The 25,392-nt window shown below is 49.2% G+C and overlaps 1 protein-coding gene across 3 annotated transcripts in view; it reads right to left on the bottom strand.

Annotated features, from left to right (window-relative positions):
* The window catches only part of PHF2 (PHD finger protein 2), a 92,211-nt gene that overhangs the window by 19,576 nt on the left and 47,243 nt on the right, over window positions 1–25,392 (bottom strand). For 2 of the 3 annotated variants that reach the window (XM_060102442.1, XM_060102443.1), the window contains exons 2-9: window positions 23,698–23,783; window positions 19,125–19,239; window positions 13,071–13,231; window positions 4,058–4,199; window positions 3,052–3,238; window positions 1,733–1,895; window positions 692–779; window positions 141–247 (exon numbers count right to left, since the gene is read on the bottom strand). In XM_060102442.1, coding sequence (XP_059958425.1) covers window positions 141–247; window positions 692–779; window positions 1,733–1,895; window positions 3,052–3,238; window positions 4,058–4,199; window positions 13,071–13,231; window positions 19,125–19,239; window positions 23,698–23,783 — 1,049 coding nt within the window. The remainder of the gene's footprint in view (window positions 1–140; window positions 248–691; window positions 780–1,732; window positions 1,896–3,051; window positions 3,239–4,057; window positions 4,200–13,070; window positions 13,232–19,124; window positions 19,240–23,697; window positions 23,784–25,392) is intronic. The other variant, XM_060102444.1, reaches the window with a different exon arrangement.

The following is a 25,392-nucleotide window of genomic DNA, read 5'->3' as shown; positions in this document are numbered from 1 at the left end:
GCATCGCTCAGCCTGTTCCCCAGGGCCCAGCCGCCCTGCTGCATGACGGCAGAACTGTTACCACTCCCCGGCGTCCCTGAGCTCCGCACGCAAACGAACTGTCCAGAGCCGCAGGCTGAGACGCCGACCGGGGGACGTACTTTTGAACGCCTCCAGCAGGTGCTTCCCCATGTACCAGCAGGCAGTTTCGAAGTTGGGAAACTGAGTCAGGCTGCCCAGTTTCAACCTTCTTTCCACTTCGTATGCTCTGAAAGTCATAGCAAAGAACTATTCAGTGCATTAAGCCCTGAGCAGGCAATGATAAAGGAAGGTGAACCCACACTACGAGCAGAGGCCACACCTAGGCCATGACCGCTCAGGCCTCCCTTCTGGGCCCTACATGGCGAGGTGGACCAGAGGACCAGATCATGATGAGCACTTTGCGTTAAGGGAAAGCCCCATGGGCTGCGGCTTCTAGAGCTCTGGGTCAGTGCCCAAGGAGAAGGCAGCTCGGCCTTTCAGCTCACCCCAAACCCACTATGGTCCCGAGGCTGTCCAGCGACCACGCACCTCAGGGGCCCTGGTAAGATCATGGCCCCCCTCCTCCTTCCTCCCCACCACACAGAGGCCCAGCCAGGACTCAGAAGAGGTATCATCACACCGACGGTGGGGACCCCGCCCAGCAGATCCTGGGAGTCAGGTGTGGCCCTACCTCATCTGCATCTCCACGCTCAGGCTGTGGAGGAAATGTCCCGCGAAGGCCAGGCAGTCCACAGGTGTAAGTGTGGCATAAATCCAGCCTGGGGAGACAGGGATGGGGCTCTCTCTTCACAGTGTTCTCATGCCAGGCTCTTGGCAGCTACCGGGCCTGACTCCTGCCAGTCCTTCCTCTGTGCCCCCATCCACCCGGGCCCCCTGGAAGGTGCTCTGGCCATGGCTTCCGTGTAATGAGTGGGTGGGCCCTCCCAGAAGGACAGACTGTGTCCGAGCTCACAGTCTATTCTATCCAGCCCTGTAGGGTATAGACAGGGAAATGGAGGCCCAGGAGCCAAGGGGACTTGCTCAGACCCACCCCAGGTTCGGGCTGCCTGGCATCCCTGATCTCCACATACAGGGGTGGAAAGAGACAGGCAGAGTGGCCACACCTCCCAGGAGAGCTGGGTTTGTCCCTACAGACTTTGGGAGATAACTGTGATTAGAGGAAACAGGGGTCGGGGCTAGATCAGGAAGCGCTCAGAGGCACATAAGCCAGTGGAAATGTGAGGGCCTCCATATACGACAATTAGAAAATCTGAACACTGACTGGCTATTTGGTGATACTAAGGAACTGTTCACTGTTCATTTTTAAAGTGTGATGACAGTATTGTAATTATATTATCTTTAAAAGGAAACGTTACAGATACGGTGAAATATTTATGGGTGAAGCAACATGACATCTGTAAAGGGCATTTATCTGCTCATGTCATGCTTTCTCCTTCTGCATATGTTTGAGATGTTGAGATCAGCAAACACCATCTCTGACAGTGTGGCTGTGCTCTCTGGGCTGGGCTCTGGGGGCCCCATGCAATCCCACGTGCCTGGCCTCTGTGAGCACAGCCAGGCTGGAAGCTGCAGGGGCTCATGGCCCCGAGGTGGCCCCAGAGGTGACCACAGAGCAGGACTGACCCCAAGGCAAGGTAGGGAACAGCCAGGGCACGACCTCCTCTGGCCGACGTCAGAGGTGGGAGACACAGCATGGGGACAGGGCACTCACCCGAGGGGATGAAGAGCGTCTGGCCCTGCTTGAGGGTGCACTTGTAGCATTTGTCCACCTGGTCAGCAAAGAACATCTCACTGTGGTTTGAGGCCGACTGCCAGCGCTCATACAGGGAGATGTTGGCCGAAGCTGGCTTGATGAGATAGAAGATCTTCTCCCCCTGCCAACAAGAGGCCATTGGCGGAGCCCGTCATATGCTGGGGATGCTGGGGGTGGGCAGTGCCCATCAATCATGTCCTGGGGATGCTGAGAGGGGATGGAGCCCACCACGTCCCGGGGATGGGTCCTAGCTTCAACAGCATCCTGCCCAGGCCCGTCAATCCTCCCCTGAAACACTGGGACCACATGTGCTTTGCAATTCAGACGTCTGCGTGTTAGGAAGACTCTAGGCACTGGCGCCTCCGGCATGTTCAGGGCAACCCCTACCACTCCACACACCGTATCTCTGCAGCGCTATGGATGCCTATCTGCCAAGGGGAACAACGTTGTGACCTGCTGTCTGACGAGTTACAAGAAAGCTCTGCTCTTGAGAGTGGCTTGGCTCCCAGCTGGAGACGGAAGGACGGCCCTGCTGCCAGCACCAGCCCCAGTCCAGCCCTGCACTTGGACTAGGGAGATATAGAGGTCCTCACTCACGAGGCAGACGGGCTGAGGGTGGGGATACACGGGGGGCGGCGGCAGGACTTGCTCAGGGCCTCGAAGGGCTAGAATCAGAAGCTGAGCTGCCTACCCTAGCCTGGGCTCTAGCAGGTCTGGGGAGACCCGGGGCAAGATGGTGAGCCCAAGGCTTAGGTTCTCCTTTTTTGTTTTTTTTCACATCTCCCTTTTCCCCTAGCTTCCCTATCTGTCCCCAGCCAGAAGTCCCCTAGCTCTCTCTGCCACTCAGATGCCACTGCAGCCTTGCTCCACAGCCCCCAGCCCACCCCCTCATCCTCCCAGTGGGGCATGTTCCCTCATCCCGTCTGCCAGGAAGTCTTCTCAGCACAGCTCTCCCTTCCCTGGACATGAGCCCTTGGTCACCACTGCAGTGGGCCTCCTCCAATTGCTTCATGAGCCTCAATCTTTAAAAAAGGCAACACACATGTCCTGCTCTGGCCCTGAGGTGCTCCCCACAACCCCCATGCCTCCCAAGGGCCCAACATCTGTGTCCCTTCTGTGGAGAAGCATCTTGTCCCTCATCCCACCTGATGCTGGCCACTGTTAGGGCCTGTGGGGACTACAAACGGTCCTGCAGGTGGACAGGGGCCTGGTCAAGAGCAGGTCTTGCCCCTGAGGCCCACGTAGGGCCCACATGGGGAGCAGAGGCCAGCACTCACCTTGAGCACGTGGTACCATGCAGAGGCACCCCCGGAGTCAATGTGAAAGTCAGTGTAGCTGTCCTTCACACAGATCAGGCAGTACTTGGTCACCTTGGGCTTGGCCAACAGTGCGTCGTCGGGCCAGTAGTTTTCTACCCAGGACAGTTTCTTTACGATGTCAGGAGGCTCCACAAAGCTGGACATTCTGGGGGCAGGGACAGGAACAGTCAGCAGTGATGGGAACCGACAGCACATTTGTTTTGCCCGCTGGGCAGGATGGGAAAGGTGCTCTGAGATGTGTGTCCCATGCCTATTTCTCCACCTCGGGCTACATGGCATTGCTCCCATTCTACAGATGAGCAAACTGAGGTTCACAGAGGGCAAAATGAGCCCAGCTGCTGGGTGTGGCTTCAGCAGGCATCCAACACTGAGCTCTCACCCAAAGACAGGCATGGAGAAGGCCTGAGAACCATCTACCCCAGAAACAACTTCCTTCCTGGAGAATTGGAAAGAGACTTGGCAGGTGGGCTCATGCTAGTGTCGCTGGGCACGATGGGGCCCTGAGAGTAAATATCATTGCTCATGCACAGCCCAGGCGCTTCCTGTCAACACCTAAGGAAAAGCCACTTCTCTCCAGAGCAGACAACAGGGGTGCCTGCAACTCCTTGCCATGCTGGGCCATGTCAGACCAGATAACTCATCTCCAGGGAAGATGAGAAAAGGCAAAGGCAGCCTTTGATTCTATTAAATGTCACTGTCCTGGATAGAGTGCACAATACTGCATCAAAAACATCCAGCTCAGCAGCACCTGTGCAGTGACACTTCAGCCAAGCCGAGAACGGGGTCTCAGTGTTCTTGCTGCCTTGGGCACATCTCTGCCTTCAAGGCCATGCCTGCTCAGACAAGACGTTCACAAATCATAAGCCAGGCCACCCTGACCTCAACAACCTTAGTCACAGGCTTAAATCTCCAGCATGTTCCAAACTAGTATCCCTCTCCATCCCTCCACCCTGGCCCCACTCACCTGGTGTCAGAGAACTCAAGGTTGGTAAGGTTAAGGACCCGCTTGCGGTTGGTGCTGTAGTAATAGTCCACAAACTCCTTCAGCTTCATCTTGCAGTCCTTCTGCTTGGTGACGTCTGTCACATCCACACTCCGCTCTGGGCCTGGGGAGGCAGAAGAGGAGGGTGAGCACACCCAGGGAAGATGGTGTGGCCTTCCGTGAGGTCGGGGGCCAGGATGTGCAGAGGAAATGCTCACTCACCCTCAGAAGACAACTGAGGGAGGGCTGAATGCTGAGGCTCTAGGCTCTAATGTCTGACCCTCCCCCCACCTGCCCTGCCTGCTCCTTCCCTCGGGTGGCCATGAAGACCCCCTGGTACAGTAGGGTGGCACAGTAATGAGCCTCAGCTAAGGTGGCCAGATAAGCAAATAAAAATACAGGACACCAGGTAAAAACTTACACTTCAGATAAACAATGAAGATGTTCTTAGTGCAAATAGGTCCCAAATAATGCATGGACATACTTATACTTAAAAATTTTTTTAATCAAAAAAATTCTTGCATTTCTAGGACACCAATTCATTATTCTGAAAATTGAAACTAGAAGGAAAAACATTTATCCTACGTTTTCTATACTTGATGGGAAAAGTTCAGGGTAAAAATCGTTGATGACAGAAACAGAGTTCTGGATAACCAAGTAACTAATAAGGGCAAGTTCTTTACAGGAGACTCACAATAGACGGAGAGAGGACAGAAGTAGCAAACTCTTCCTTTGCAACAGTCCTGACCGGCTGCTCAGACAGTGAGCCGAAAGGCTGATGGAGCATTCTGTGAACAGATGACACTGCACTGCCTTGACCACTGAAAAGAAGTGGATGGCAGCACCCCCACCCCAAGAAGGAGTCCTGCCAACGACTTGAACACAAATCTAACCAACCTCTAACCACCTGTGACAGCAACCATCAGGGACAGAAGAACACGTTAAATGACACCACAGGGACGCTGTCAGCCAAACCCCTAATGTAAGATCTTCCCAAATCTCAAATACGAAAGATTCTCCAGAGAGACTGGTTCAAGACCGCGGAGTAGAAGGACATGCGCTCACTCCCTCTTGCAAGAGCACCGGAATCACAACTAACTGCTGAATAATCATTGACAGGAAGCCACTGGAACTCACCAAAAAAGATACCCCACATCCAAAGACAAAGGAGAAGCCACAATGAGATGGTAGGAGGGGCGCTATCACAATAAAATCAAATCCCATAACTGCTGGGTGGGTGACTCACAAACTGGAGAACACTTATACCACAGAAGTCCACGCACTGGAGTGAAGGTTCTGAGCCACACGTCAGGCTTCCCAACCTGGGGGTCCGGCAACGGGAGGAGGAATTCCTAGAGAATCAGACTTTGAAGCCTAGCAGGATTTGATTGCAGGACTTCAACAGGACTGGAGGAAACAGAGACTCCACTCTTGGACGGCGCACACAAAGTACAGTGTGCATCAGGACCCAGGGGAAGGAGCAGTGACCCCTTTGGAGCCTGAACCAGACCTACCTGCTAGTGTTGGAGGGTCTCCTGCAGAGGCAGGGGGTGGATGTGGCTCACCATGAGGACAAGGACACTGGCAGCAGGAGTTCTGGGAAGTACTCCTTGGTGTGAGCCCTCCCAGAGTCCGCCAATAGCCCCACCAAAGAGCTGGGTAGGCTCCAGTGTTGGGTCGCTTCAGGCCAAACAACCAACAGGGAGGGAACCCAGACCCACTCATCAGCAGACATGTGGATTAAAGTTTTACTGAGCTCTGCCCATCAGAGCAACACCCAGCTCTACCCACCACCCGTCCCTCCCATCAAGAAACTTGCACAAGCCTCTTAGTTAGACTCATCCACCAGAGGGCAGACAGTAGAAGCAACAAGAACTACAATCCTGCAGGCTGTGGAACAAAAACCACAGTCACAGAAAGATAGACAAGATGAAAAGGCAGACGTCAATGTACCAGATGAAGGAACAAGATAAAACCCCAGAAAAACAACTAAATGAAGTGGAGATAGGCAACCTTCCAGAAAAAGAATTCAGAATAATGATAGTGAAGGGCCTCCCTGGTGGCGCAGTGGTTGAGAGTCCGCCTGCCGATGCAGGGGATACGGGTTCGTGCCCCGGTCTGGGAGGATCCCATATGCTGCGGAGCGGCTGGGCCCGTGAGCCATGGCCTCTGGGCCTGCGCATCCGGAGCCTGTGCTCCGCAACGGGAGAGGCCACAACAGTGAGAGGCCCGCATACCACAAAAAGAAAAAAAAAAAAAAAAAAGAATAATGATAGTGAAGATGATCCAGGACCTTGGAAAAAAAAAGGAGGCAAAGATTGAGAAGATGCAAGAAATGTTTAACAAAGACCTAGAAGAATTAAAGAACAAACAAACAGAGATGAACAATATAATAACTGAATGAAAAATACACTAGAAGGAATCAATAGCAGAATAACTGAGGCAGAAGAACGGATAAGTGACCTGGAAGAGAGAATGGTGGAATTCACTGCCGTGGAACAGAATAAAGAAAAAAGAATGAAAAGAAATGAAGACAGCCTAAGAGACCTCTGGGACAACATTAAACTCAACAACATTCACATTATAGAGGTCCCAGAAGGAGAAGAGACAGAGAAAGGACCTGAGAAAATGTTTGAAGCGATTATAGTCAAAAACTTCCCTAACATGGGAAAGGAAATAGCCACTCAAGTCCAGGAATCACAGAGAGTCCCAGGCAGGATAAACCCAAAGAGAAACACGCCGAGACACATAGTAATCATATTGACAAAAATTAAAGAAAAAGAAAAAATTTTTTAAAGCAACATGGGAAAATGACAGATAATATAAAAGGGAACTCCCATAAGCTTAACAGCTGATTTCTCAGCAGAAACTCTACAAGCCAGAAGGGAGTGGCATGATATATTTAAAGTGATGAAAGGGAAGAAACTACAACTAAGATTACTCTACCCAGCAAGGATCTCATTCAGATTTGATGGAGAAATCAAAAGCTTTACAGACAAGCAAAAGCTAAGAGAATTCAGCACCACCAAACCAGCTCTACAACAAATGCTAAAGGAACTTTTCTAAGTGGGAAACACAAAAGAAGAAAAGGACCTACAAAAACAAACCCATAACAATTAAGAAAATGGTAATAGGAACATACATATCGATAATTACCTTAAACGTGAATGGATTAAATGCTCCAACCAAAAGACAGAGGCAAGCTGAATGGATACAAAAACAAGACCCATATATATGCTGTCTACAAGAGACACACTTCAGATCTAGGGATACATACAGACTGAAAGTGAGGAGATAGAAAAAGATATTCCATGCAAATGGAAATCAAAAGAAAGCTGTAGTAGTAATAATCCTATCAGATAAAATGGACTTTAAAATAAAGACTATTACAAGAGACAAAGAAGGACACTACATAATGATCAAGGGATCAATCCAAGAAGAAGATATAACAATTATAAATATATATGCACCCAACATAGGAGCACCTCAATACATAAAGCAACTGCTAACAGCTATAAAAGAGGAAATCAATGGTAACACAATAATAGTGGGGAATTTTAACACCTCACTTACACCAATGGACAGATCATCCAAACAGAAAATTAATAAGGAAACACAAGCTTTAAATGACACAATAGACCAGATAGATTCAAGTGATATTTATAGGGCATTCCATCCAAAAACAGCAGATTACACTTTCTTCTCAAGTGCACACGGAACGTTCTCCAGGATAGATCACATCTTGGGTCACAAATCAAGCCTCAGTAAATTTAAGAAAATTGAAATCATATCCAGCATCTTTTCTGACCACAACACTATGAGATTAGAAATCAATTACAGGGGGGAAAAAAAGTAAAAAACACAAACACGTGGAGGCTAAACAATATGTTACTAAATAACCAAGAGATCACTGAAGAAATCAAAGAGGGAATCAGAAAATACCTAGAGACAAATGACAATGAAAACACGATGATCCAAAACCTATGGGATGCAGCAAAAGCAGTTCTAAGAGGGAAGTTTATAGCTATACAAGCCTACCTCAAGAAACAAGGAAAATCTCAAATAAACAATCTAAACTTACACCTAAAGGAACAAGAGAAAGAAGAACAAACAAAACCCAAAGTTAGTAGAAGGAAAGAAATCATAAAGATCAGAGCAGAAATAAATGAAATAGAAACAAAGAAAACAATAGAAAAGATAGATAAAACTAAAAGCTGGTTCTTTGAAAAGATAAACATAATTGATAAACCATTAGCCAGACTCATCAAGAAAAAGAGGGAGAGGACTCAAATTAATAAAATTAGAAATGAAAAAGGAGAAGTTACAACAGACACTGCAGAAATACAAAGCATCCTAAGAGACTACTATAAGCAACTCTATGCCAATCAAATGGACAACCTGGAAGAAATGGACAAATTCTTAGAAAGGTAAAACCTTTCAAGACTGAACCAGGAAGAAATAGAAAATATGAAAAGACCAATCACAACTAATAAAATTGAAACTGTGATTAAAAATCTTCCAACAAACAAAAGTCCAGGACCAGATGGCTTCACAGGTGAATTCTATCAAACATTTAGAGAAGAGCTAACACCCATCCTTCTCCAACTCCTCCAAAAAATTTCAGAGGAAGGAACGCTCCCAAACTCACTGTATGAGGCCACCATCACCCTGATACCAAAACCAGACAAAGATACTACAGAAAAAAGAATATTACAGACCAATATCACTGATGAATATAGATGCAAAAATCCTCAAAAAAATACTAGCAAACAGCATCCAACAACACATTAAAAGGATCATACACCATGATCAAGTGGGGTTTTATCCAGGAATGCAAGGATTCTTCAATATACACAAATCAATCAATGTGATATACCATATTAACAAACTGAAGAACAAAAACCACATGATCATCTCAATAGATGCAGAAAAAGCTTTTGACAAAATTCAATACCCATTTATGATAAAATCCCTCCAGAAAGTGGACACAGAGGGAACCTACCTCAACTTAATAAAGGCCATATATGACAAACCCACAGCAAACATCATTCTCAATGGTGAAAAACTGAAAGCATTTCCTCTAAAATCAGAACAAGAAAAGGATGTCCACTCTCACCACTATTATTCAACATAGTTTTGGAAGTCCTAGCCACGGCAATCAAAGAAAAAGAAATAAAAGGAATACAAATTGGAAAAGAAGAAGTAAAACTGTCACTGTTTGCAGATGACATGATACTGTACATAGAGAATCCTAAAGATGCCACCAGAAAACTACTAGAGCTAATCAATGAATTTGGTAAAGTTGCAGGATATAAAATTAATGCACAGAAATCTCTTGCACTCCTGTACACTAATGATGAAAAATCTGAAAGAGAAATTAAGGAAACACTCCCATTTACCATTGCAGCAAAAAGAATAAAATACCTAGGAATAAACCTACCTAGGGATACAAAAGACCTGTATGCAGAAAACTATAAGACACTGATGAAAGAAACTAAAGATGATACAAACAGATGGGGAGATATACCATGGTCTTGGATTGGAAGAATCAATATTGTGAAAATGACTATACTACCCAAAGCAATCTACAGCTTCAGTGCAATCCCTATCAAATTACCAATGGCATTTTTTACAGAACTTGAACAAAAAATCTTAAAATTTGTATGGAGACACAAAAGACCCCGAATAGCCAAAGCAGTCTTGAGGGAAAAAAACGCAGCTGGAGGAATCAGACTCCCTGACTTCAGACTATCTTACAAAGCTACAGTAATCAATACAATATGGTACTGGCACAAAAACAGAAATATAGATCAATGGAACAGGATAGAAAGCCCAGAGAAAAACCCACGCACCTATGGTCAACTAATATATCACAAAGGAGGCAAGGATATAAAATGGAGAGAAGACAACCTCTTCACTAAGTGGTGCTGGGAAAACTGGACAGCTACATGTAAAAGAATGAAATTAGAACACTCCCTAACACCATACACAAAAATAAACTCAAAATGCATTAGAGACCTAAATGTAAGACTGGACACTACAAAACTCTTGGAGGAAAACATAGGAAGAACACTCTTTGACAAAAATTACAGCAAGATCATTTTTGACCCACGTCCTAGAGTGAAGGGAATAAAAACAAAAGTAAACAAATGGGACCTAATTAAACTTAAAAGCTTTTGCAAAGCAAAGGAAACTACAAACAAGATGAAAAGACAACCCTCAGAATGGGAGAAAATATTTGCAAACGAATCAATGGACAAAGGATTAATCTTCAAAATATATAAACAGCTCATGCAGCTCAATATTAAAAAAACAAACAACCCAATCCAAAAATTGGCAGATGACTTAAGTAGACATTGCTCCAATGAAGACATACAGATGGCCAAGAAGCACATGAAAAGATGCTCAACATCATTAATTATTAGAGAAATGCAAATCAAAACTACAATGAGGTATCACCTCACTCCAGTTAGAATGGGCATCATCAGAAAATGTACAAACAAAAAATGCTGGAGAGGGTGTAGAGAAAAGGGAACGCTCTTGCACTGTTGGTAGGAATGTAAATTGATACAGCCACTATGGAGAACAGTAAGGAGGTTCCTTAAGAAACTAAAAATAGAATTACCATATGACCCAGCAATCCCACTACTTGGCATATGCCCAGAGAAAACCGTAATTCAAAAAGACACATGCACCCCAATGTTCATTGCAGCACTATCTACAATAGCCAGGTTATGGAAGCAAGCTAAATGCCCATTGACAGATGAATGGATAAGGAAGATGTGGTACATATATACAATGGAGTATTACTCAGCCATAAAAAGGAACGAAATTGGGTCATTTGTAGAGACGTGGATGGATCTAGAGACTGTGTCATACAGAGTGAAGTAAGTCAGAAAGAGAAAAACAAATATTGTATATTAACGCATATACGTGGAACCTAGAAAAATGGTATACATGAACCGGTTTGCAGGGCAGAAATGGAGACACAGATGTAGAGAACAAACATATGGACACCAAGGGGGGAAAGTTGCAGGGCGGGGGGGGTGGTGTGTGGTGGTATGAACTGGGAGATTGGGCTTGATATATATACACTAATATGTGTTAAATGGATAACTAGTAAGAACCTACTGTATAAAAAAATAAAATAAAATTCAAAAAAGAAAAAAAAGAAAGATTCTCCAGGACTAACAACCCCATTTCTCCAACAAACCAAAGGAGTGGAAAGGGGATGGCTGTTACAGAAGAGACTGAAGGGACATCAAACCCAAATGTAGTGTGTGGTCTTGTTTAGAGTCAGAGTCAAACATCCAAATATAAAAAGGTGTTTTTGAGGCAACTGGGGAGAATTTAGGTGGTCTTAGGTGATTTTAAGGAATTATTGTTAGTGTCGTAAAGTGCAAGATGGAACTGTGATTATATTTTTTTTAAAACTGTCTGTTAGTGCTGTGTGCTGGAGTTTTCATGGGTGAAATGATGTATGTACCAGAGATTTGCCTTCAAATACTTGGGGGAGGAGGGAGTTGGGGAGACAGGAAAACAGTCAAAACCTGATGGGTTTTGTGACCAGTACTGGGTACATGAGGGTTCACTGCTTATTTCTCTCATTTTGTGTGTGTGTGAAAAGTTGCATAATAAAAAAATTCAGAGGTGAAAGAAAGACATTTACAACAGAAACCTCTGGACCGTCTCCTCCCCTATTCAGTAAGCTGCTTCCCACTCCTGTAAGCACAACTGGTTGGGGGGTTGGAGGGAGGCAGGGACTGCGGCAGACCTGGCCCTGCCCTTTGCAGCTGGCTGACCCTGGGGCCTGGACGACAGAGTTGTGAGCAGGACACTAGCTCCTATGCAGAAACAGCTTAGAAAAATGCCTGGCACCTGGTGGACACTCACTAGTTATTATCTGTTATTACAGGTGCTACGACATGGCGGAAACAGTCCTGGACTGTGGTCATACCCAGACTGAAAACATGAGTCCCTCCTTCCTCCCTGCCACAAGCTGGCCAGCCTTGGGGCCTCCCCTGGTGGGCTTCGGCTCCAGAGAAGGGGTGTTTCCCACCCCGCCCCCCTGTTCTCTGGAAGGCCACTGGCTTCCTGTGTGGCTTGTACAGATGATCTCATTTAGTCCTCACACCCATCTGCCCCCTGCCCCCCATTCATAAGCCTTACAGATGCAGAGGGTCAAGAGCTCAGTGATGGAACAACTTGTCTGAGGGTTTCAGCACCTGTGCCCTCTCCTGTCCAGTGTGCGGCCAGAGCTGGCCTGGGCATTTGCCTTTTCAGGGTCTTTCCTCTCCCCTCTCCTCACTGGCCACCCAGGCATCCCTGTGAACACCCCAATCCCCAGCAACCATGAGGGCCTCAGAGCCAGGGCTGTGAGGCCACCAGCCCTGCCAAGGTCACTGCAAGCACGTGCTAGCCCTTCTGTGCCAGATGATGTCCCAGCACATACAAGCACTTCATCCACCTAGAGGTGTCCTGACCGAGAGTGTCCACAGCACTGGGAGCTGCCAGGGAACACAAGACAGGGCGCCAATAGCACCAGCTAGAACCCAAAGGGATCCAGAAGAGGAGGCAGTCCTGGGACCATGGGACGGCGTGTCCAGGGCAGACAAGGGAGGCCAGCCCCCAGGTTGGCCCCAGCAGAGGCTGAGGAGGACACGGCACGAACATCAGGAACTGTGGACAACACAGCTGGGGCCCTCCCAGGCATGACTATCATTAGCGCCCAACAGTACTGTAGCTGGCAGAATCCAGGGGTCCCCACGAAGCCCCCATTTTGCGGGCAGAGTAACTGAGAAAGGAAGGGGCCTGGGTCCCACATCATTTGCTGGGGAATGGGGTCTCATCCTAAGAAAAGCACCCAGAACAGAACAAGGAGACCCTGAGTCACACTGGCTCACATGGCTCTGGGACACAGTCAGGGCCTAGGCAGCATATACAGGGACTCCTGGCTCAGGGAGCCCACAACTCACTTGCAGGAGAGGGCACTTACCCACATAGTTCTCGACGTCGCTGACATAGAAGGTGGGGGCTGGGACCGCCAGGCCCAGCCCATCTTTCTTGGGGACAAGGATGGGCTCGGTGAAGCCATGCTCTTCCATGTAGCCCAGCGTGAGCTGGTTGCCCGTCACGCGGGCCACCACGTCTTCCGCGCTGCAGGGAAATACAAGTCGGGGGTCACATCGAGTCCAGGTCCCAGCCTCCAAGATAGGCCTGGACAGGGCCTCAGGGCTGCAGACATGGAGCCTGAGCTCCAGGCACACACCGCCCATGCCCCAGAAGGAGGACCTGCCACGGTGCCACTCTCAGTGGTCACAGGGCAGCCACAAGGTAGACATGACAGGGTCCCACACACTCGTCACAGACAGGAACCTTGAGTTCCAGGAGGTCTGGGCACCCGTCCAGGGCCGTGGTGAGTAGAGAATGGGGACACACCGCACCCATCCCTCTTGCTATGGCAGAGGGAGCCTCGAGAGATGTGAGTGAGATCCCTTCCCCACCGCCCTTGCTCTCCACTCACCCTCCACTCGACAATATTCCTCTCAGGTGCTCAGAGATCAGACCCCTGCAAGGGGGTAGGTCTAAGGACACAGCAGATGGAGATGAACCCCTTTTCAGAGAGAACCTACCCCCTGGACAAGCCAAACACAGGACCCAGGGCTGGGCTGGGATGCTGTGGTCAGCAGCTCTCCTGCCTCCCTGTGTGTTGGATGCTGCCCTGGGTGCCAGAGACGTGTGGGGCCCAGCTGGAAAGACCCCTGTGTGGTGCCGCTGGAGAGGGGCTTTCATCAGATGAGCATGCAAGGCCATTAACCCACAGCTGAGAGCAGTGCTGTGGTGGAGACATCAGGAAGCAGTGTCAGACTGGGCCTGTCGAAGCCTGGGGGAGCAGGAGTGAGAGGGGCAGGGCTCCGAGTAGAAGGAATGTACCAGCAAAGGCCTTGGAGGGAGGAGGATGTGGCAAGCGTGAGGAATAGGAAGGACCCAGGCGGCGGGGGGTGGGGGCGGGTGGGGGGCAAGCAGCCAAGTTGGTGAGGTGGTGGGCCAGGCCACCTCATGCCAAGAGCACTGGGGAGCCACTGGCCAACTTGAGAAGGGCAGTGACAGTCAGAGGTTCATCTGGCTGCTGTGCGGATGTACAGTGGACAGCAGCAGGACCAGGGTTGGGCAGGGCAACCATGGAGCAGGAGGCTCAGCATGCGGTGCCTGGACCAGAAGGTGACAGTAAGAGGGAGGTGGTGGACTCAGGAGATCAGATGGGGGTGGGAGAACAAGGGGAGGCAAAGGTGAATGGCCAAGGGACTGGCCTGAGTGACCAAGGGACCGGGGCCACTGACTGAGGCTTGGAGGTGGGGCAGGAATGGGGGTGGGGGCAGATCCAGAGCTGAGTAGGAACACACTTGTTGGGATTGGCCAGTGGATGCCCCAGTTGGACAGACAGGTCAGGAGCTCAGAAGGACTAGTGGCTGGAGAAAGAAGGTGAGGAGCTGCTGGCCAAGGGACAATCTATGAGGCCAGGGAAACAGATGGTGGGGATCGAGCAGAGTTCCCAGAATCCCTCAGGGAGAGTCGTCAGCAGGGAAGGAGGCTGGGCAGGGGAGGACAGCCAGCAGAGCATGGTGGCATGGTCTCTACAGAGGACAGGACTCAAGGAGAGGGGGCTGCACCACTGCTACGTGTTGACAAGGGTCAGTTAAGGTGAGGACTGAAGAGTGATCCTGGGGTTTGACGCCATGGTGACAGAGTGTTCGGGATAAATCAGAAGGAGTGAGTGGAGGGTGAGGAAGAAGAAGTAGTGTGGTGGGCAACTGCTGTGAGAAGCTCTGGGAGTACTGGGACAGCACAGAGTCAGCTGTGGAAGCTACAAGGCAGCCAGAAGTAGAAGGTCGCCCTTGATAAACTGGAATCCCAAGCTCTTGTCTCACTAGTGAGAGTTCCAAATTCACACCCATGGATTGGGTCTGGAACTGTGAAACCCATGAGGACCCAGCAAGAGGCAAACACGAGGGCTTCCCTGGTGGCGCAGTGGTTGAGAGTCCGCCTGCCGATGCAGGGGACACGGGTTCGTGCCCTGGTCCGGGAAGATCCCACATCCCACGTGCCGTGGAGCGGCTGGGCCCGTGAGCCATGGCCGCTGAGCCTGCGTGTCCAGAGCCTGTGCTCCGCAACGGGAGAGGCCACAACAGTGAGAGGCCCGCGTACCGCAAAAAAAAAAAAAAGAGGCAAACACGAAACCATCCTGTAGCGGCACCTCAGAGCCCAGGGCAGACTGGCTGCCATGGGAATGATGCCCTCTGAAGATCACGCCTCACAGAAGGAGGTGAACCCCCAGGAGGGAGAGCCAGCAGCCTCATCTGCCCAGAAGAGTAGATCCCAAGAACTGAGGATAATAGGATAATTGAAAAGGTGATTTTAAGACAAGTACATTAAACACATCCAAAGGGATAATGAGAGGATAAGGCAAAGAACAGAGAAGGACGAAAAGAACAGGCAACACTAAAAAGGAACAGAAATTGTAGAAAAGAAAAACATGATGATTGAAATTTTAAAAAACTCAGTAGATACATTAAATGGTAGCTGGCTGAAAAAAAGAATAGTGAATTTGATGAAAAGATCTGAAAAATAAGACAGAATGGGGAAGAGTGCTATAAAAGAGAAAACAGGACATTTTTCAGAATTGAGATAAAATATGACACCTCAACTTAAAGGCACTTACTGAGTCCTGAACCGGATAAATAAAAACAAATGCACATTAGAGGCACTGCAGTATACCTATAGTATATTAAAAATGAGAAAACAATCTCAAAAGTTTTCAGAGAAAAAACCAGATTATTTGCCAAAAATGAAAATGAAACAAAACAGAAACTCCAGCGGCTAGACTGATATCAGTAACAATAAATGTCAAAAGACAACAGAATAGTATCTCCAAAAAGTTCAAGGAGAATAACTTTTACTCTAGAGTTTTAGATCCATTTTAGAAAATTAGAATCATGCAAGAATAAAGTCAAAATAAAAATATTTTCAGACACAGAGAATATTTTTATAGGCCTTTTCTTAAAGAACTACTAACGGGTAAAATTCAACAAGGAGGAAACCAAATCTAGAAGGAAGGAATGGGATTCAAGAAATAATGGAAAACTGATCTACAGATTCCACACAATCCCTGTCAAAATACCAGCTGACTACTTTGCAGAAACTGACATGCTGAACTTGGAATGCTGAATGAAATACAAGGCACCCAGACAACCAAAACAGTCTTTAAAAAGAAGAAAGTTGGGGGCTTCCCTGGTGGCGCAGTGGTTGAGAGTCCGCCTGCCGATGCAGGGGACACGGGTTCGTGCCCCGATCCCGGAAGATCCCACATGCCGCGGAGCGGCTGGGCCCGCGAGCCATGGCCGCGGAGCCTGTGTGTCCGGAGCCTGTGCTCCGCAACGGGAGAGGCCACAGCAGTGAGAGGCCCGCGTACAGCGAAAAAAAAAAAAAGAAGAAAGTTGGAGGGCACTTCCCAAATTCAAACTTCACTACAAAGCTACAGTAATCAAGATTGTGTGGTACTGGCATAATATGAGACATATGGATCAATGGAACAGAATTGAGGGTCCAGAAATAAACCCAAACATCTATGGTCAATTGTTTTTCATCAAGGGTACCAAGATAATTCAATGGTGAAAGAATAGGCATTTCAATAAATGATGCATGGGAGAACTGGATATCCACATGCAAAGGAATGAAGTTGGACCTTTACCTCACACCATATACAAAAATTAACTCAAAATGAGTTAAAGACATAAATATAAGAGCTAAAACTATAAAACTTTTAGAAGAAAACATAGGCATAAATCTTCATGACCTTGAATTTGGCAATGGTTTCTTTTTGTTTTTGTCTAAAACAAAAGCACAAGCAGCAACAGAAAAAATAAATAAATTAGACTTAATCAAAATTAAAAACTTTTGTGCTTCAAAAGACACCAAGAAAGTGAAAAGACAACCCACAAAAGTGGAGAAAGTATTTGCACATCATATATCTGGTAAGGGACTTGTATCTAAAATACATAAAGAACTCTTACAATTCAATAATAAAAAGACAAAAAAAAACTTTTAATGGGCAAACGACAAATGGCCAACAAGAACATGAAAAGATGCTCAACATCACTAGTCATCAGGGAAATGCAAATTAAAACCACAGTGAGAGACCACTTCACACCTACAAGGATAGGTAGAATCAAAAAGTCAGATAAGGGACTTCCCTGGTGGTCCACTGGTAAAGAATCCGCCTTCCAACTCAGGGGACGCGGGGTTTGATCCCTGGTCGGAGAACTAAGATACCACATGCCACGGGGCAACTAAGCTGGCTCACCACAACTACTGAGCTCGCACGCCTCAACAAAAGAGAGAAAACCCACATGCCACAACTAGAGAAAAGCCCGCTAGAGAGAAGCCCACATGCCACAACTAGAGAGAAGCCTGTGCTTCTCAATGAAAGATCCTACATGCCTCAACAAAGATCCTGCATGCCTCAACAAAGATTGTGCATGCCTCAACAAAGATCCCGCGTGCCACAACTAAGACCCAACGCAGCCAAAAAAAAAAATGTCAGATAATTACAAGTTCTGGTGAATTGAAACCCTCAGATGCTGCTGGTGGGAATGGAAAGTGATACAACCACTTTAGAAAACAGTCTGGCAGTTCCTCAAACAATTAAATATTGAGTTACTCCTAAAAAAAATGAAAATATACGTCCAAACAAAATATTTTACAAGAACATTTATAGTAGAATTCTTCACAGTAGCCAAAAATCAGAAATAACCCAAATGTCCATCAGCTGATGAATGGATAAACAAAATGTGGTCTATCCATACAATGGAATATTATTCGGCCATAAAAAAGGAATGAAGCACTGACACTTGCTACACCCTGGATGAACCCTGAAGACATTAAGCTAAGTGAAATAAGCCAGTCACAAAGGCCACATATTATATGATTTCATTTTGATGAAATGTTCAGAATAGGCAAATCTACAGTGACAGAAAGCAGATTAGTGATAGGACTTTGGGGAGAAGTGGGGAGGAATGAGGATGATAAAGCTACAGGTTTCTTTTTGAGGTGATGGAAACATTCTAAAACTGACTGGTGGTGGTGCAGAGCTGTGAATACACTGAACTGTACCCTTTAAATGGATGGATTGTATGGTGTATGAATTATATCTCAATGAAGGTGGAAAAAAAGAAAATAAAAAAGAAGCCAGAGAGGAAAAATACCTTATCCACTGAGGAGCAAGGCTAAGAGTTACACTGAACTTCTCCCCAGAAACCATGCACTCAAGTCGAGCATGGGATGAGACATTTAAAGTGTTAAAAGAAAAAACCCACCAACTTAGAATTCTGTGTCCATCAAATTATCCTTCAAAAGTGAAGAAGAGGTAAAGACTTTGTAAAGACTTTGTCAGACAAAGAGAAACTGTCTTCCAGCTGTGAAGGGACAAGGGTGTTTCAGAGCAGCTGTCTGTACAACCTCACGTCCATGCAGTCACGGTGGCCCCCTCACCAGAAACCATTTCCTGTGGCCCTGATCCTGCTCTCTGCCCTCGGTCCTCATATAGGACAAGGCTGCGCAGGGAGAGGGTGTGCTCTAAGAAGACCTAGGGACACCCCACCAGGCCATGGACACAGAGGAAAGCCCACAGCCATTTGACACCAGGACCTGCCACCTCCAGAGGATGGTCTCAGGCTGGACACCAGCCCCCACTCCTGGTCCATAAAATGGGGACGGTAGCCTCTCTCTCAGGAAGGTTCCATGGGAAGGGCCATACCAGGCGGGGGAGATAGGTCCCTTCCCTCCCGGGCTGTGAAGAGGGTCCCCATAACCTGTCCTCGGAGGTGCTGAGAAGGGAGAAATCAGCCCGCATGCCGGGAGCACCTGGAGTTTCGGGGACTGTGCTGCTCCCCCAGAGGGAAACCCATGGCCCTGGAGCCCTAGTGGTGGGGTGCGTATCCAGACCTCGGAGGGAGCAGGCAGGCTGGAGAGGAAAAGGCTGCCACCTGCTCACCTGGGAAAGGTCCGACTCCGCAACTCCTTGATGAAGAGCTGGCTGCCATTCTGCACGGGCTTCACTTCGGGAGTCTGCCCCGGGCCATGTTTGTGCCAGGTTCGCTTCTTTTTCACTGCGGGGGAACAAGAGGCAGGTCATCACCCACAGCCCCCTCCCCGTGCCTCCAGGGACCCGGCCGGGAGGGCAGCCACCATGAATGCCGCAAGACTCAGACCCCTCAGAGGCAAAGAACTTGGGGTTCCCTGGCCCTGGCCCACCCAGCCTCCCCTGCCTCTCAGGACCCCAAGTTGTCACATGGTCAGGAGCCCCCACCCTCCACATCCTTAAGTCACAGCCCCCACCTCACCTCCCGACCTGCCAGCTCAGACGATGGCACCCGAAAGCTGGGGCCTTCCTGGGACCCCATGTCACTCAGCACTCAGTCTGCTGAGAACTCGTCAGAGGCACCTCCTGAGAAGGTCCCACTAAGGCTCGCTATTCAGGACCCCTCCCGCCTGGCCTCCCCTCAGATTTGCCCTCAAACAGCACCAACCCTGTCCTTCCCTGCTGGAACCTTTGCTGCCATGACAGGCCACAACCCACAGGCAGGGCAGGCCAGCGCCACCTGCTGTGCCCTCTGCCCTCCCCACCCCCTCAGGCTGTCCTATTGTCACACATGCTCCAAGGGCACTGGACACGCCCACCTTGGACTTTTTACACGTGAGCATGCACACCTGTCCCTACTGGGCTGTAACACACACGTGCACACACATACACATGCATGCGCACCCACACACAAGCACACATGCCCCTACTGGACTGGGACAGGCACATGCACACTAGCACACACATACACACACACACAGGCAAGCACAAACGCGCGCACGCATACACACTAACATTTGCCCCTGGACTGGACTTTGAGCCCCCAGAGGGAAGGAAGCTATTTCCTTGATACCCTTGCCCCCATTCAGGGCAGCCGCAGATAACTCGGTGAGTGAAGACGGGCCCGGCATGGAGACCATCCCTGGGGGCTGCCTGGAAGGGTTTGAAACAGGCTGAGATGAGACTGGAGGTGAGGGAGAGCTGGCGGGGCCCTCAGGGTGCCTGTCCTTCACAGATGGGGACAGGGTGGGGGCTGCAGTCCTCCTGCATCCCAGTGGTTGTGGGGATGAAGGGAGCTGACAACTGGCCCTGAGTAGGACCTGCCTAAAGCAAGGGGAAGGCGCTAGGTGGATGGTGGCTGAGCTGACCTCTGTTCCAAACTGCCACCCCTTCCCCGTCTCATCAAGTCATAGCTCCTTGAGACTGTCTCCTACAACAGGTTAGATATTTACAGCATGCTTGGTCTCCAAGACCAAGGTGTGAGTGGACACTATGGAAATCTGTCAAGATTCCACGAAGGCAGGTCTGGAGCTGGAACTTCTGGTAGCAGCACAGGCACAGACAGGAGATCCAAAGGGATCCAGCTGTCTTGTAGTCATGTGACCCTAGGCAAGTCACTAGGTATCTCTGTGTTTCATCATTAATGCTAGTCCTGGTTTCCCAGGCTCCTCGTGAGCGTGGAGTGCCCTGTGTCAGAAGGCCATGTGGGGAAACCAAGTCTTGGAGGGGGCATGCAGCCCAGCGACAGCAGACATGCAGGGGAGCAGTGGGCAGCAGGACAAAGAAGCAGCATCTCCACTGCCTGCCAGGAGCTGGGCCTGAGAAGTGCATGCTGACCAGGGGCCAGTGGCAGTCCTGGGCCACCCGGGCTTCCCAGGCCCTCACTCGGGACTGGGCAGCTCCAAGAACCTCGTGGAGAGGCTGGAATACGCCTGATACTGTGGCTGGAGCAGGTATGCTGGGACAACAGCCAAAGATGAAGCTGTGAGGCAGGGTCTGAGCTCCATGCGGCTACCCTTGAACCCCTCTGCAGCCCTGGCTGGTGGGCTCCCTCCCTCCCCAGGTCCCATGACCCTCCTACGCCCAGAGGCTGAGCCTTCTCCTGCCTATGGTGGCCCAAGGCACCCTCTGATAAGGTGCCCAGGAGACAGCGGGAAGCTGGTGGGTCTCAGTGGGCCCCCTGGGTTATGGGAGCAAGAGGTGTCCCTAAGGCATTCAGCACCAGAGCCCGGCCCACCGTCCTAAGCGTGGTTCACCCCACCAGGCAGATGTGACAGCTACACCCGCCACAGGGAGGAGGACAGTAAGAAATTAGTAAGTAACCTCGTAAGCAGTCACAGAGCTAACAGGAGGCAACACCAGGATTCAGAACCACTTTAAGGGCCATGTCGCCTGCTTCCCGTGAGCCTTCGTGTCAGTAAGGATACCTTGCCGAGTTCCCACAGGGACCCCTGGGTCTCACTCTAAATCTGTGAATTGCGTAAACCTGTGGGCCTGAGGGTCACAGACCAAAATCAGTCCAAGGGACACGTGGCAACAGCATGGGGAGAGAACCTTGAGATCCGGTAAAGACATGCAAAGCTAGAGGGATGTGGCCTCAGGCCCAGCTCACTCTGGGAACCCCGCCTCCATCCCGTCCTGGTGCTCCATTCCCCAACTCTATCCTGTTCTGGTCCTCTCCCTGCCATCCCCACCTCACTGTGCCCATCACAAACCTCACCCAGGCCAGGGCAAGGAAAGGAGGCAGGCTCATGGGCTTAGGTGGCCCCCAGGGGGCACAAGGTCATCGAGGGGCCTTACTGTGGAAGGTGTGACTGGAATCCAAGCAGAAAAAACCAACCAGTGTGCCACAGACAGGCTCTGGTCAGGGCACACACATGTAAAATAAAGGGTGATGGGCAATCTAGAAGTGCACACTGGCGGAAGATGCTAAAACCAGTGCCTTCGCCCCGATGGGCACACGGGCCTCAATAACAACAAGAAGTCTGGTTCACAGAATTTATAAATCACATATGCACGCACACACGCGTGCACACATGCAAGACATACATACACACACACAGCCAAGGAGGGGCTGCCAGGTCCTGCCAGGCTGTAGTCCCACACTGTCTGCTGATCTAGAACAGAGCTCACAGAGGTGGCCCTGCCCACCCCCCCGAACACCTCCCAGAGTAGCACCTACCCAGGCACTCAGCTCTATATGGCAGTGGGGTGTCTCCCGGCCCCAGCCCTGATCAGCCCCCTACGCCACACCCAGGGCCACGAGATGCAGGACCTGGGTCCACACCCTGTTTGTCTCTCCTAGGCCCTGAGCTTTCCTGGAGGTTCATGAGGTGCCAGAAATGCAGGTTAAGCCACGGGGTGATAGTCATCTTCCTGTATCTGCTGTAAAGCAGTTACCAGAAGGATCGGGTAATTTAGGGGAGATGTATTGTGAGCATCAGTGCTGCCAACTTCTAGGGGTATGAGGGTAAGTTAGGAACTTGAGAATCTTCATGCCTAGGAAGTTCAGAAGCCACCAGGCCTTCTCTTCTTCATCTTCTCATGCATTTACCTCATGCCCACATGTGCTGGAGGGTAGGGCACAAGAGCCAAAATGAATACAGCTCCCATGGTCGTGTAGTGATGATGGGGCACAGGCCAGGCACAAAGAGAGGCCCAAGAAAAGTCAAGGAGAGGTGAGACCCCACTTCACCCAGCTTCCCAAGGGGCTGGGCTGGGCTCCCTTGGCTGGCCTCGACTCACAGAACAGGGGTGCTGGAGGTGGGCTTCCACCCTGTGCTGGTGTCCTCCCTCTATGCCCACTGGACCCACAGGACTCACTCCACAAGGGCTACAGGGGAGCAGCCCCAGAAGATCATGGCACTTCCCCCACATAGACCTGGCCTTAGAACTTGCCTCCCAGCCATGATGTGGGCCACCCCGGATAAGCCTGTGCCTTGGGGAGCCCCCACTGGGCCTCCCACACCCCCAAAGGGCCAGATGGAAGGGGAGGAGGATAAAGTCTTTGTGATGCACAAATAGCAGTTTGAGAAAGGGAATTCTTTTGCATTTCAAAAATACAAAATTCCTTGGCCGTATACTTCAGTTAAAAAAAAAAACTATTATTTTTCCCCCCTGTACTCTTACTTATTAATAATGTAGAACTGACAGGAAATAAAATGTATTTCATTGGTGGAAAAAAAATGAGAGAGAGAGAAAAGGTGATCACCTAAGATTCCATGCAGGGGGTGCTAGAGAAGAGAAGGAGAGCAAATCCCCAACAATGCACATTCCTGGACCCCTGCAGAGAGATGGCCAGCTGGGCAGAGCTGGGCAGAGCTGGGCAGGGCTGGTATGGATGGCCCCTTGGACATCTCCCAGCATATGTACCCATCTCAGGTTGCCTGGTCACTGCAAATGCTGGACTTTGCAACCCCTGCCCTGGCCTTCGAAGGCTGGTGGGCTCTTTGTAAAGGCCGTGAGGAGCCCCAGCTGCATGTGCAGGCAGGAGATGATCAGGAGGGGCCACAGTGGGCCCAGCAAGGCCATCATGGCAATAAATGAGGCAGGAGGTGGTTCCTAGATACCAGAGTCCCCTGGCTGCAACTACACAGGGCAGTTCACGCCAGCAAGGTGGGATCCAGTTGGGGCTGGGGTCAAGGCCAAGCAGAGACCCTGCCCCCACAGTCAGATACAAGGAGCAACAGCATGGTGCTATACTTACGGGTGGACTTCCCATGGGTTTTCTCACAGTTTGGGCAGTGGTATATGTCGATGTCTGGGGCCTCCTCCTCTTCCACTCCAACACAGCTGAAACGGACGAGAAACAGACATCATTAACCAGCAGTCAGCGACTCCTCAAGAGCTTCCCCTGCAAAGATCTGCAGCACCTCCCACTCACTTTTCAAGGGGAAGGGCAGGGTAGCAGGAGGACAGCTGGGGCAGAGTGTGTGTGGGGACAGTGGCCCCACACACACTCTGGGGTGGGAGACTCGAAGTGGAGAGGGAGGGTCAAGGAAGACCTCACCATATGTGACTGGGAAAGGCAGAGGGAACCGGCCATCCTTTGGGCCTGCCTCCATGAGGGCCATACTGCCTTGTCACCACAGAGCCCAAGGAGGTTGAGGCGGGGTGGGGGGTGGGGGGTGGGGGCGGGTCGTGTCTCAGAGCCAGGGCACCCTCACCATTTCACCATAGGCAGTTTGCAGCCATAGGCAGGGGCCCTCCGGACCCTGTGAAGGAGACGGCTGTAAGTCACCTTCCCCAGGGAGCTGTACCATGGTGCTGGAACAACTGGATATCAAAACGGTGAAGTTGAACCCCTACCTCACACCATATACAAAAAATTAACTGAAAATGGATTAACAATCTAAATATAAGAGCTAAAACTATAACACTCTTAGAAGAAAACACAGGAGTGAATCTTCATGACCTTGGATTTGGGCATGGATTCCTAGAAATGGCACCAAAAGCACAAGAAACAAAAGGAAAAAGACATAAATTAGACATCATCAAACTTTAAAACTTTTCTGCATTAAAGGACACTATCAAGAAAGTGAAAAGGCACTGTGCAGAATGGGAGAGAATATTTGCAAATCATATTACCTGATAAGGGTCTATCATGCAGAATGCATAAAGAACTTTACAACTTAACAACAAAAAGACAAATCAATTTAAAAATGGTCAAAGGATCTGAATAGACATTTCTCCAAAGAAGAAATACAAATGGCCAACAAGCTCATGAAGAGAAGCTCAACATCCTTAAGTCATCTGGATGCCACTGAAATGCAAATCAAAACCATTAGATACCACTATACACTCACTAGGATGGCTATAATTTTAAAAAGAAAAAAACAAACAAACAGGAAGCTAGCAAGTGCTGGTGAAGATGTGGAGAAATTAGAACCCTCTCACATTACTGGTAGGAACATAAAATGGTACATTTTCTATGCAAAACAGTATGGTGGTTCCTCAAAAAGTTAAACATAAAATTATAGTATGACCTGGCAATTCCACTCCAAGGTATAGACCCAAAAGAACTAAGAACAGTTTCTCAAACAAATCCTTGTCTACAAATATTAACAGCAGCATTAGTCACAATAGCCAAAAGATGGAAGCAACCCAAATGTCTGTCAACTGATGAATGGCTAAACAAACTGCAGCGCCGCCATACAATGGAGTAGTATTCAGCCTTAAAAAGGAATGAAGTGCTGATGCACACTATAACAAGGATGAGCCTCAAAAGCATTGTGCTGAGTGAAGGAAACCAGACATAGGAGGCCACATATTGTGATTCCATTTACATGATCATGCCCAGAATAGGTAAATGCAGAGAGACAGAGGCCAACTGGCAGCACCAGAGGGTGGGGGCAGAGAGGAATGGGGAGTGACTGGTTAGCGGACACAGAGTTTCCTTTTG

Source organism: Mesoplodon densirostris, chromosome 6 (genome assembly GCF_025265405.1).
Source record: "Mesoplodon densirostris isolate mMesDen1 chromosome 6, mMesDen1 primary haplotype, whole genome shotgun sequence".
Taxonomy (NCBI): domain Eukaryota; kingdom Metazoa; phylum Chordata; class Mammalia; order Artiodactyla; family Ziphiidae; genus Mesoplodon; species Mesoplodon densirostris.
Note: the sequence above shows the minus strand (reverse complement) of the source record. Positions and strands in the feature narration are given on the sequence as shown.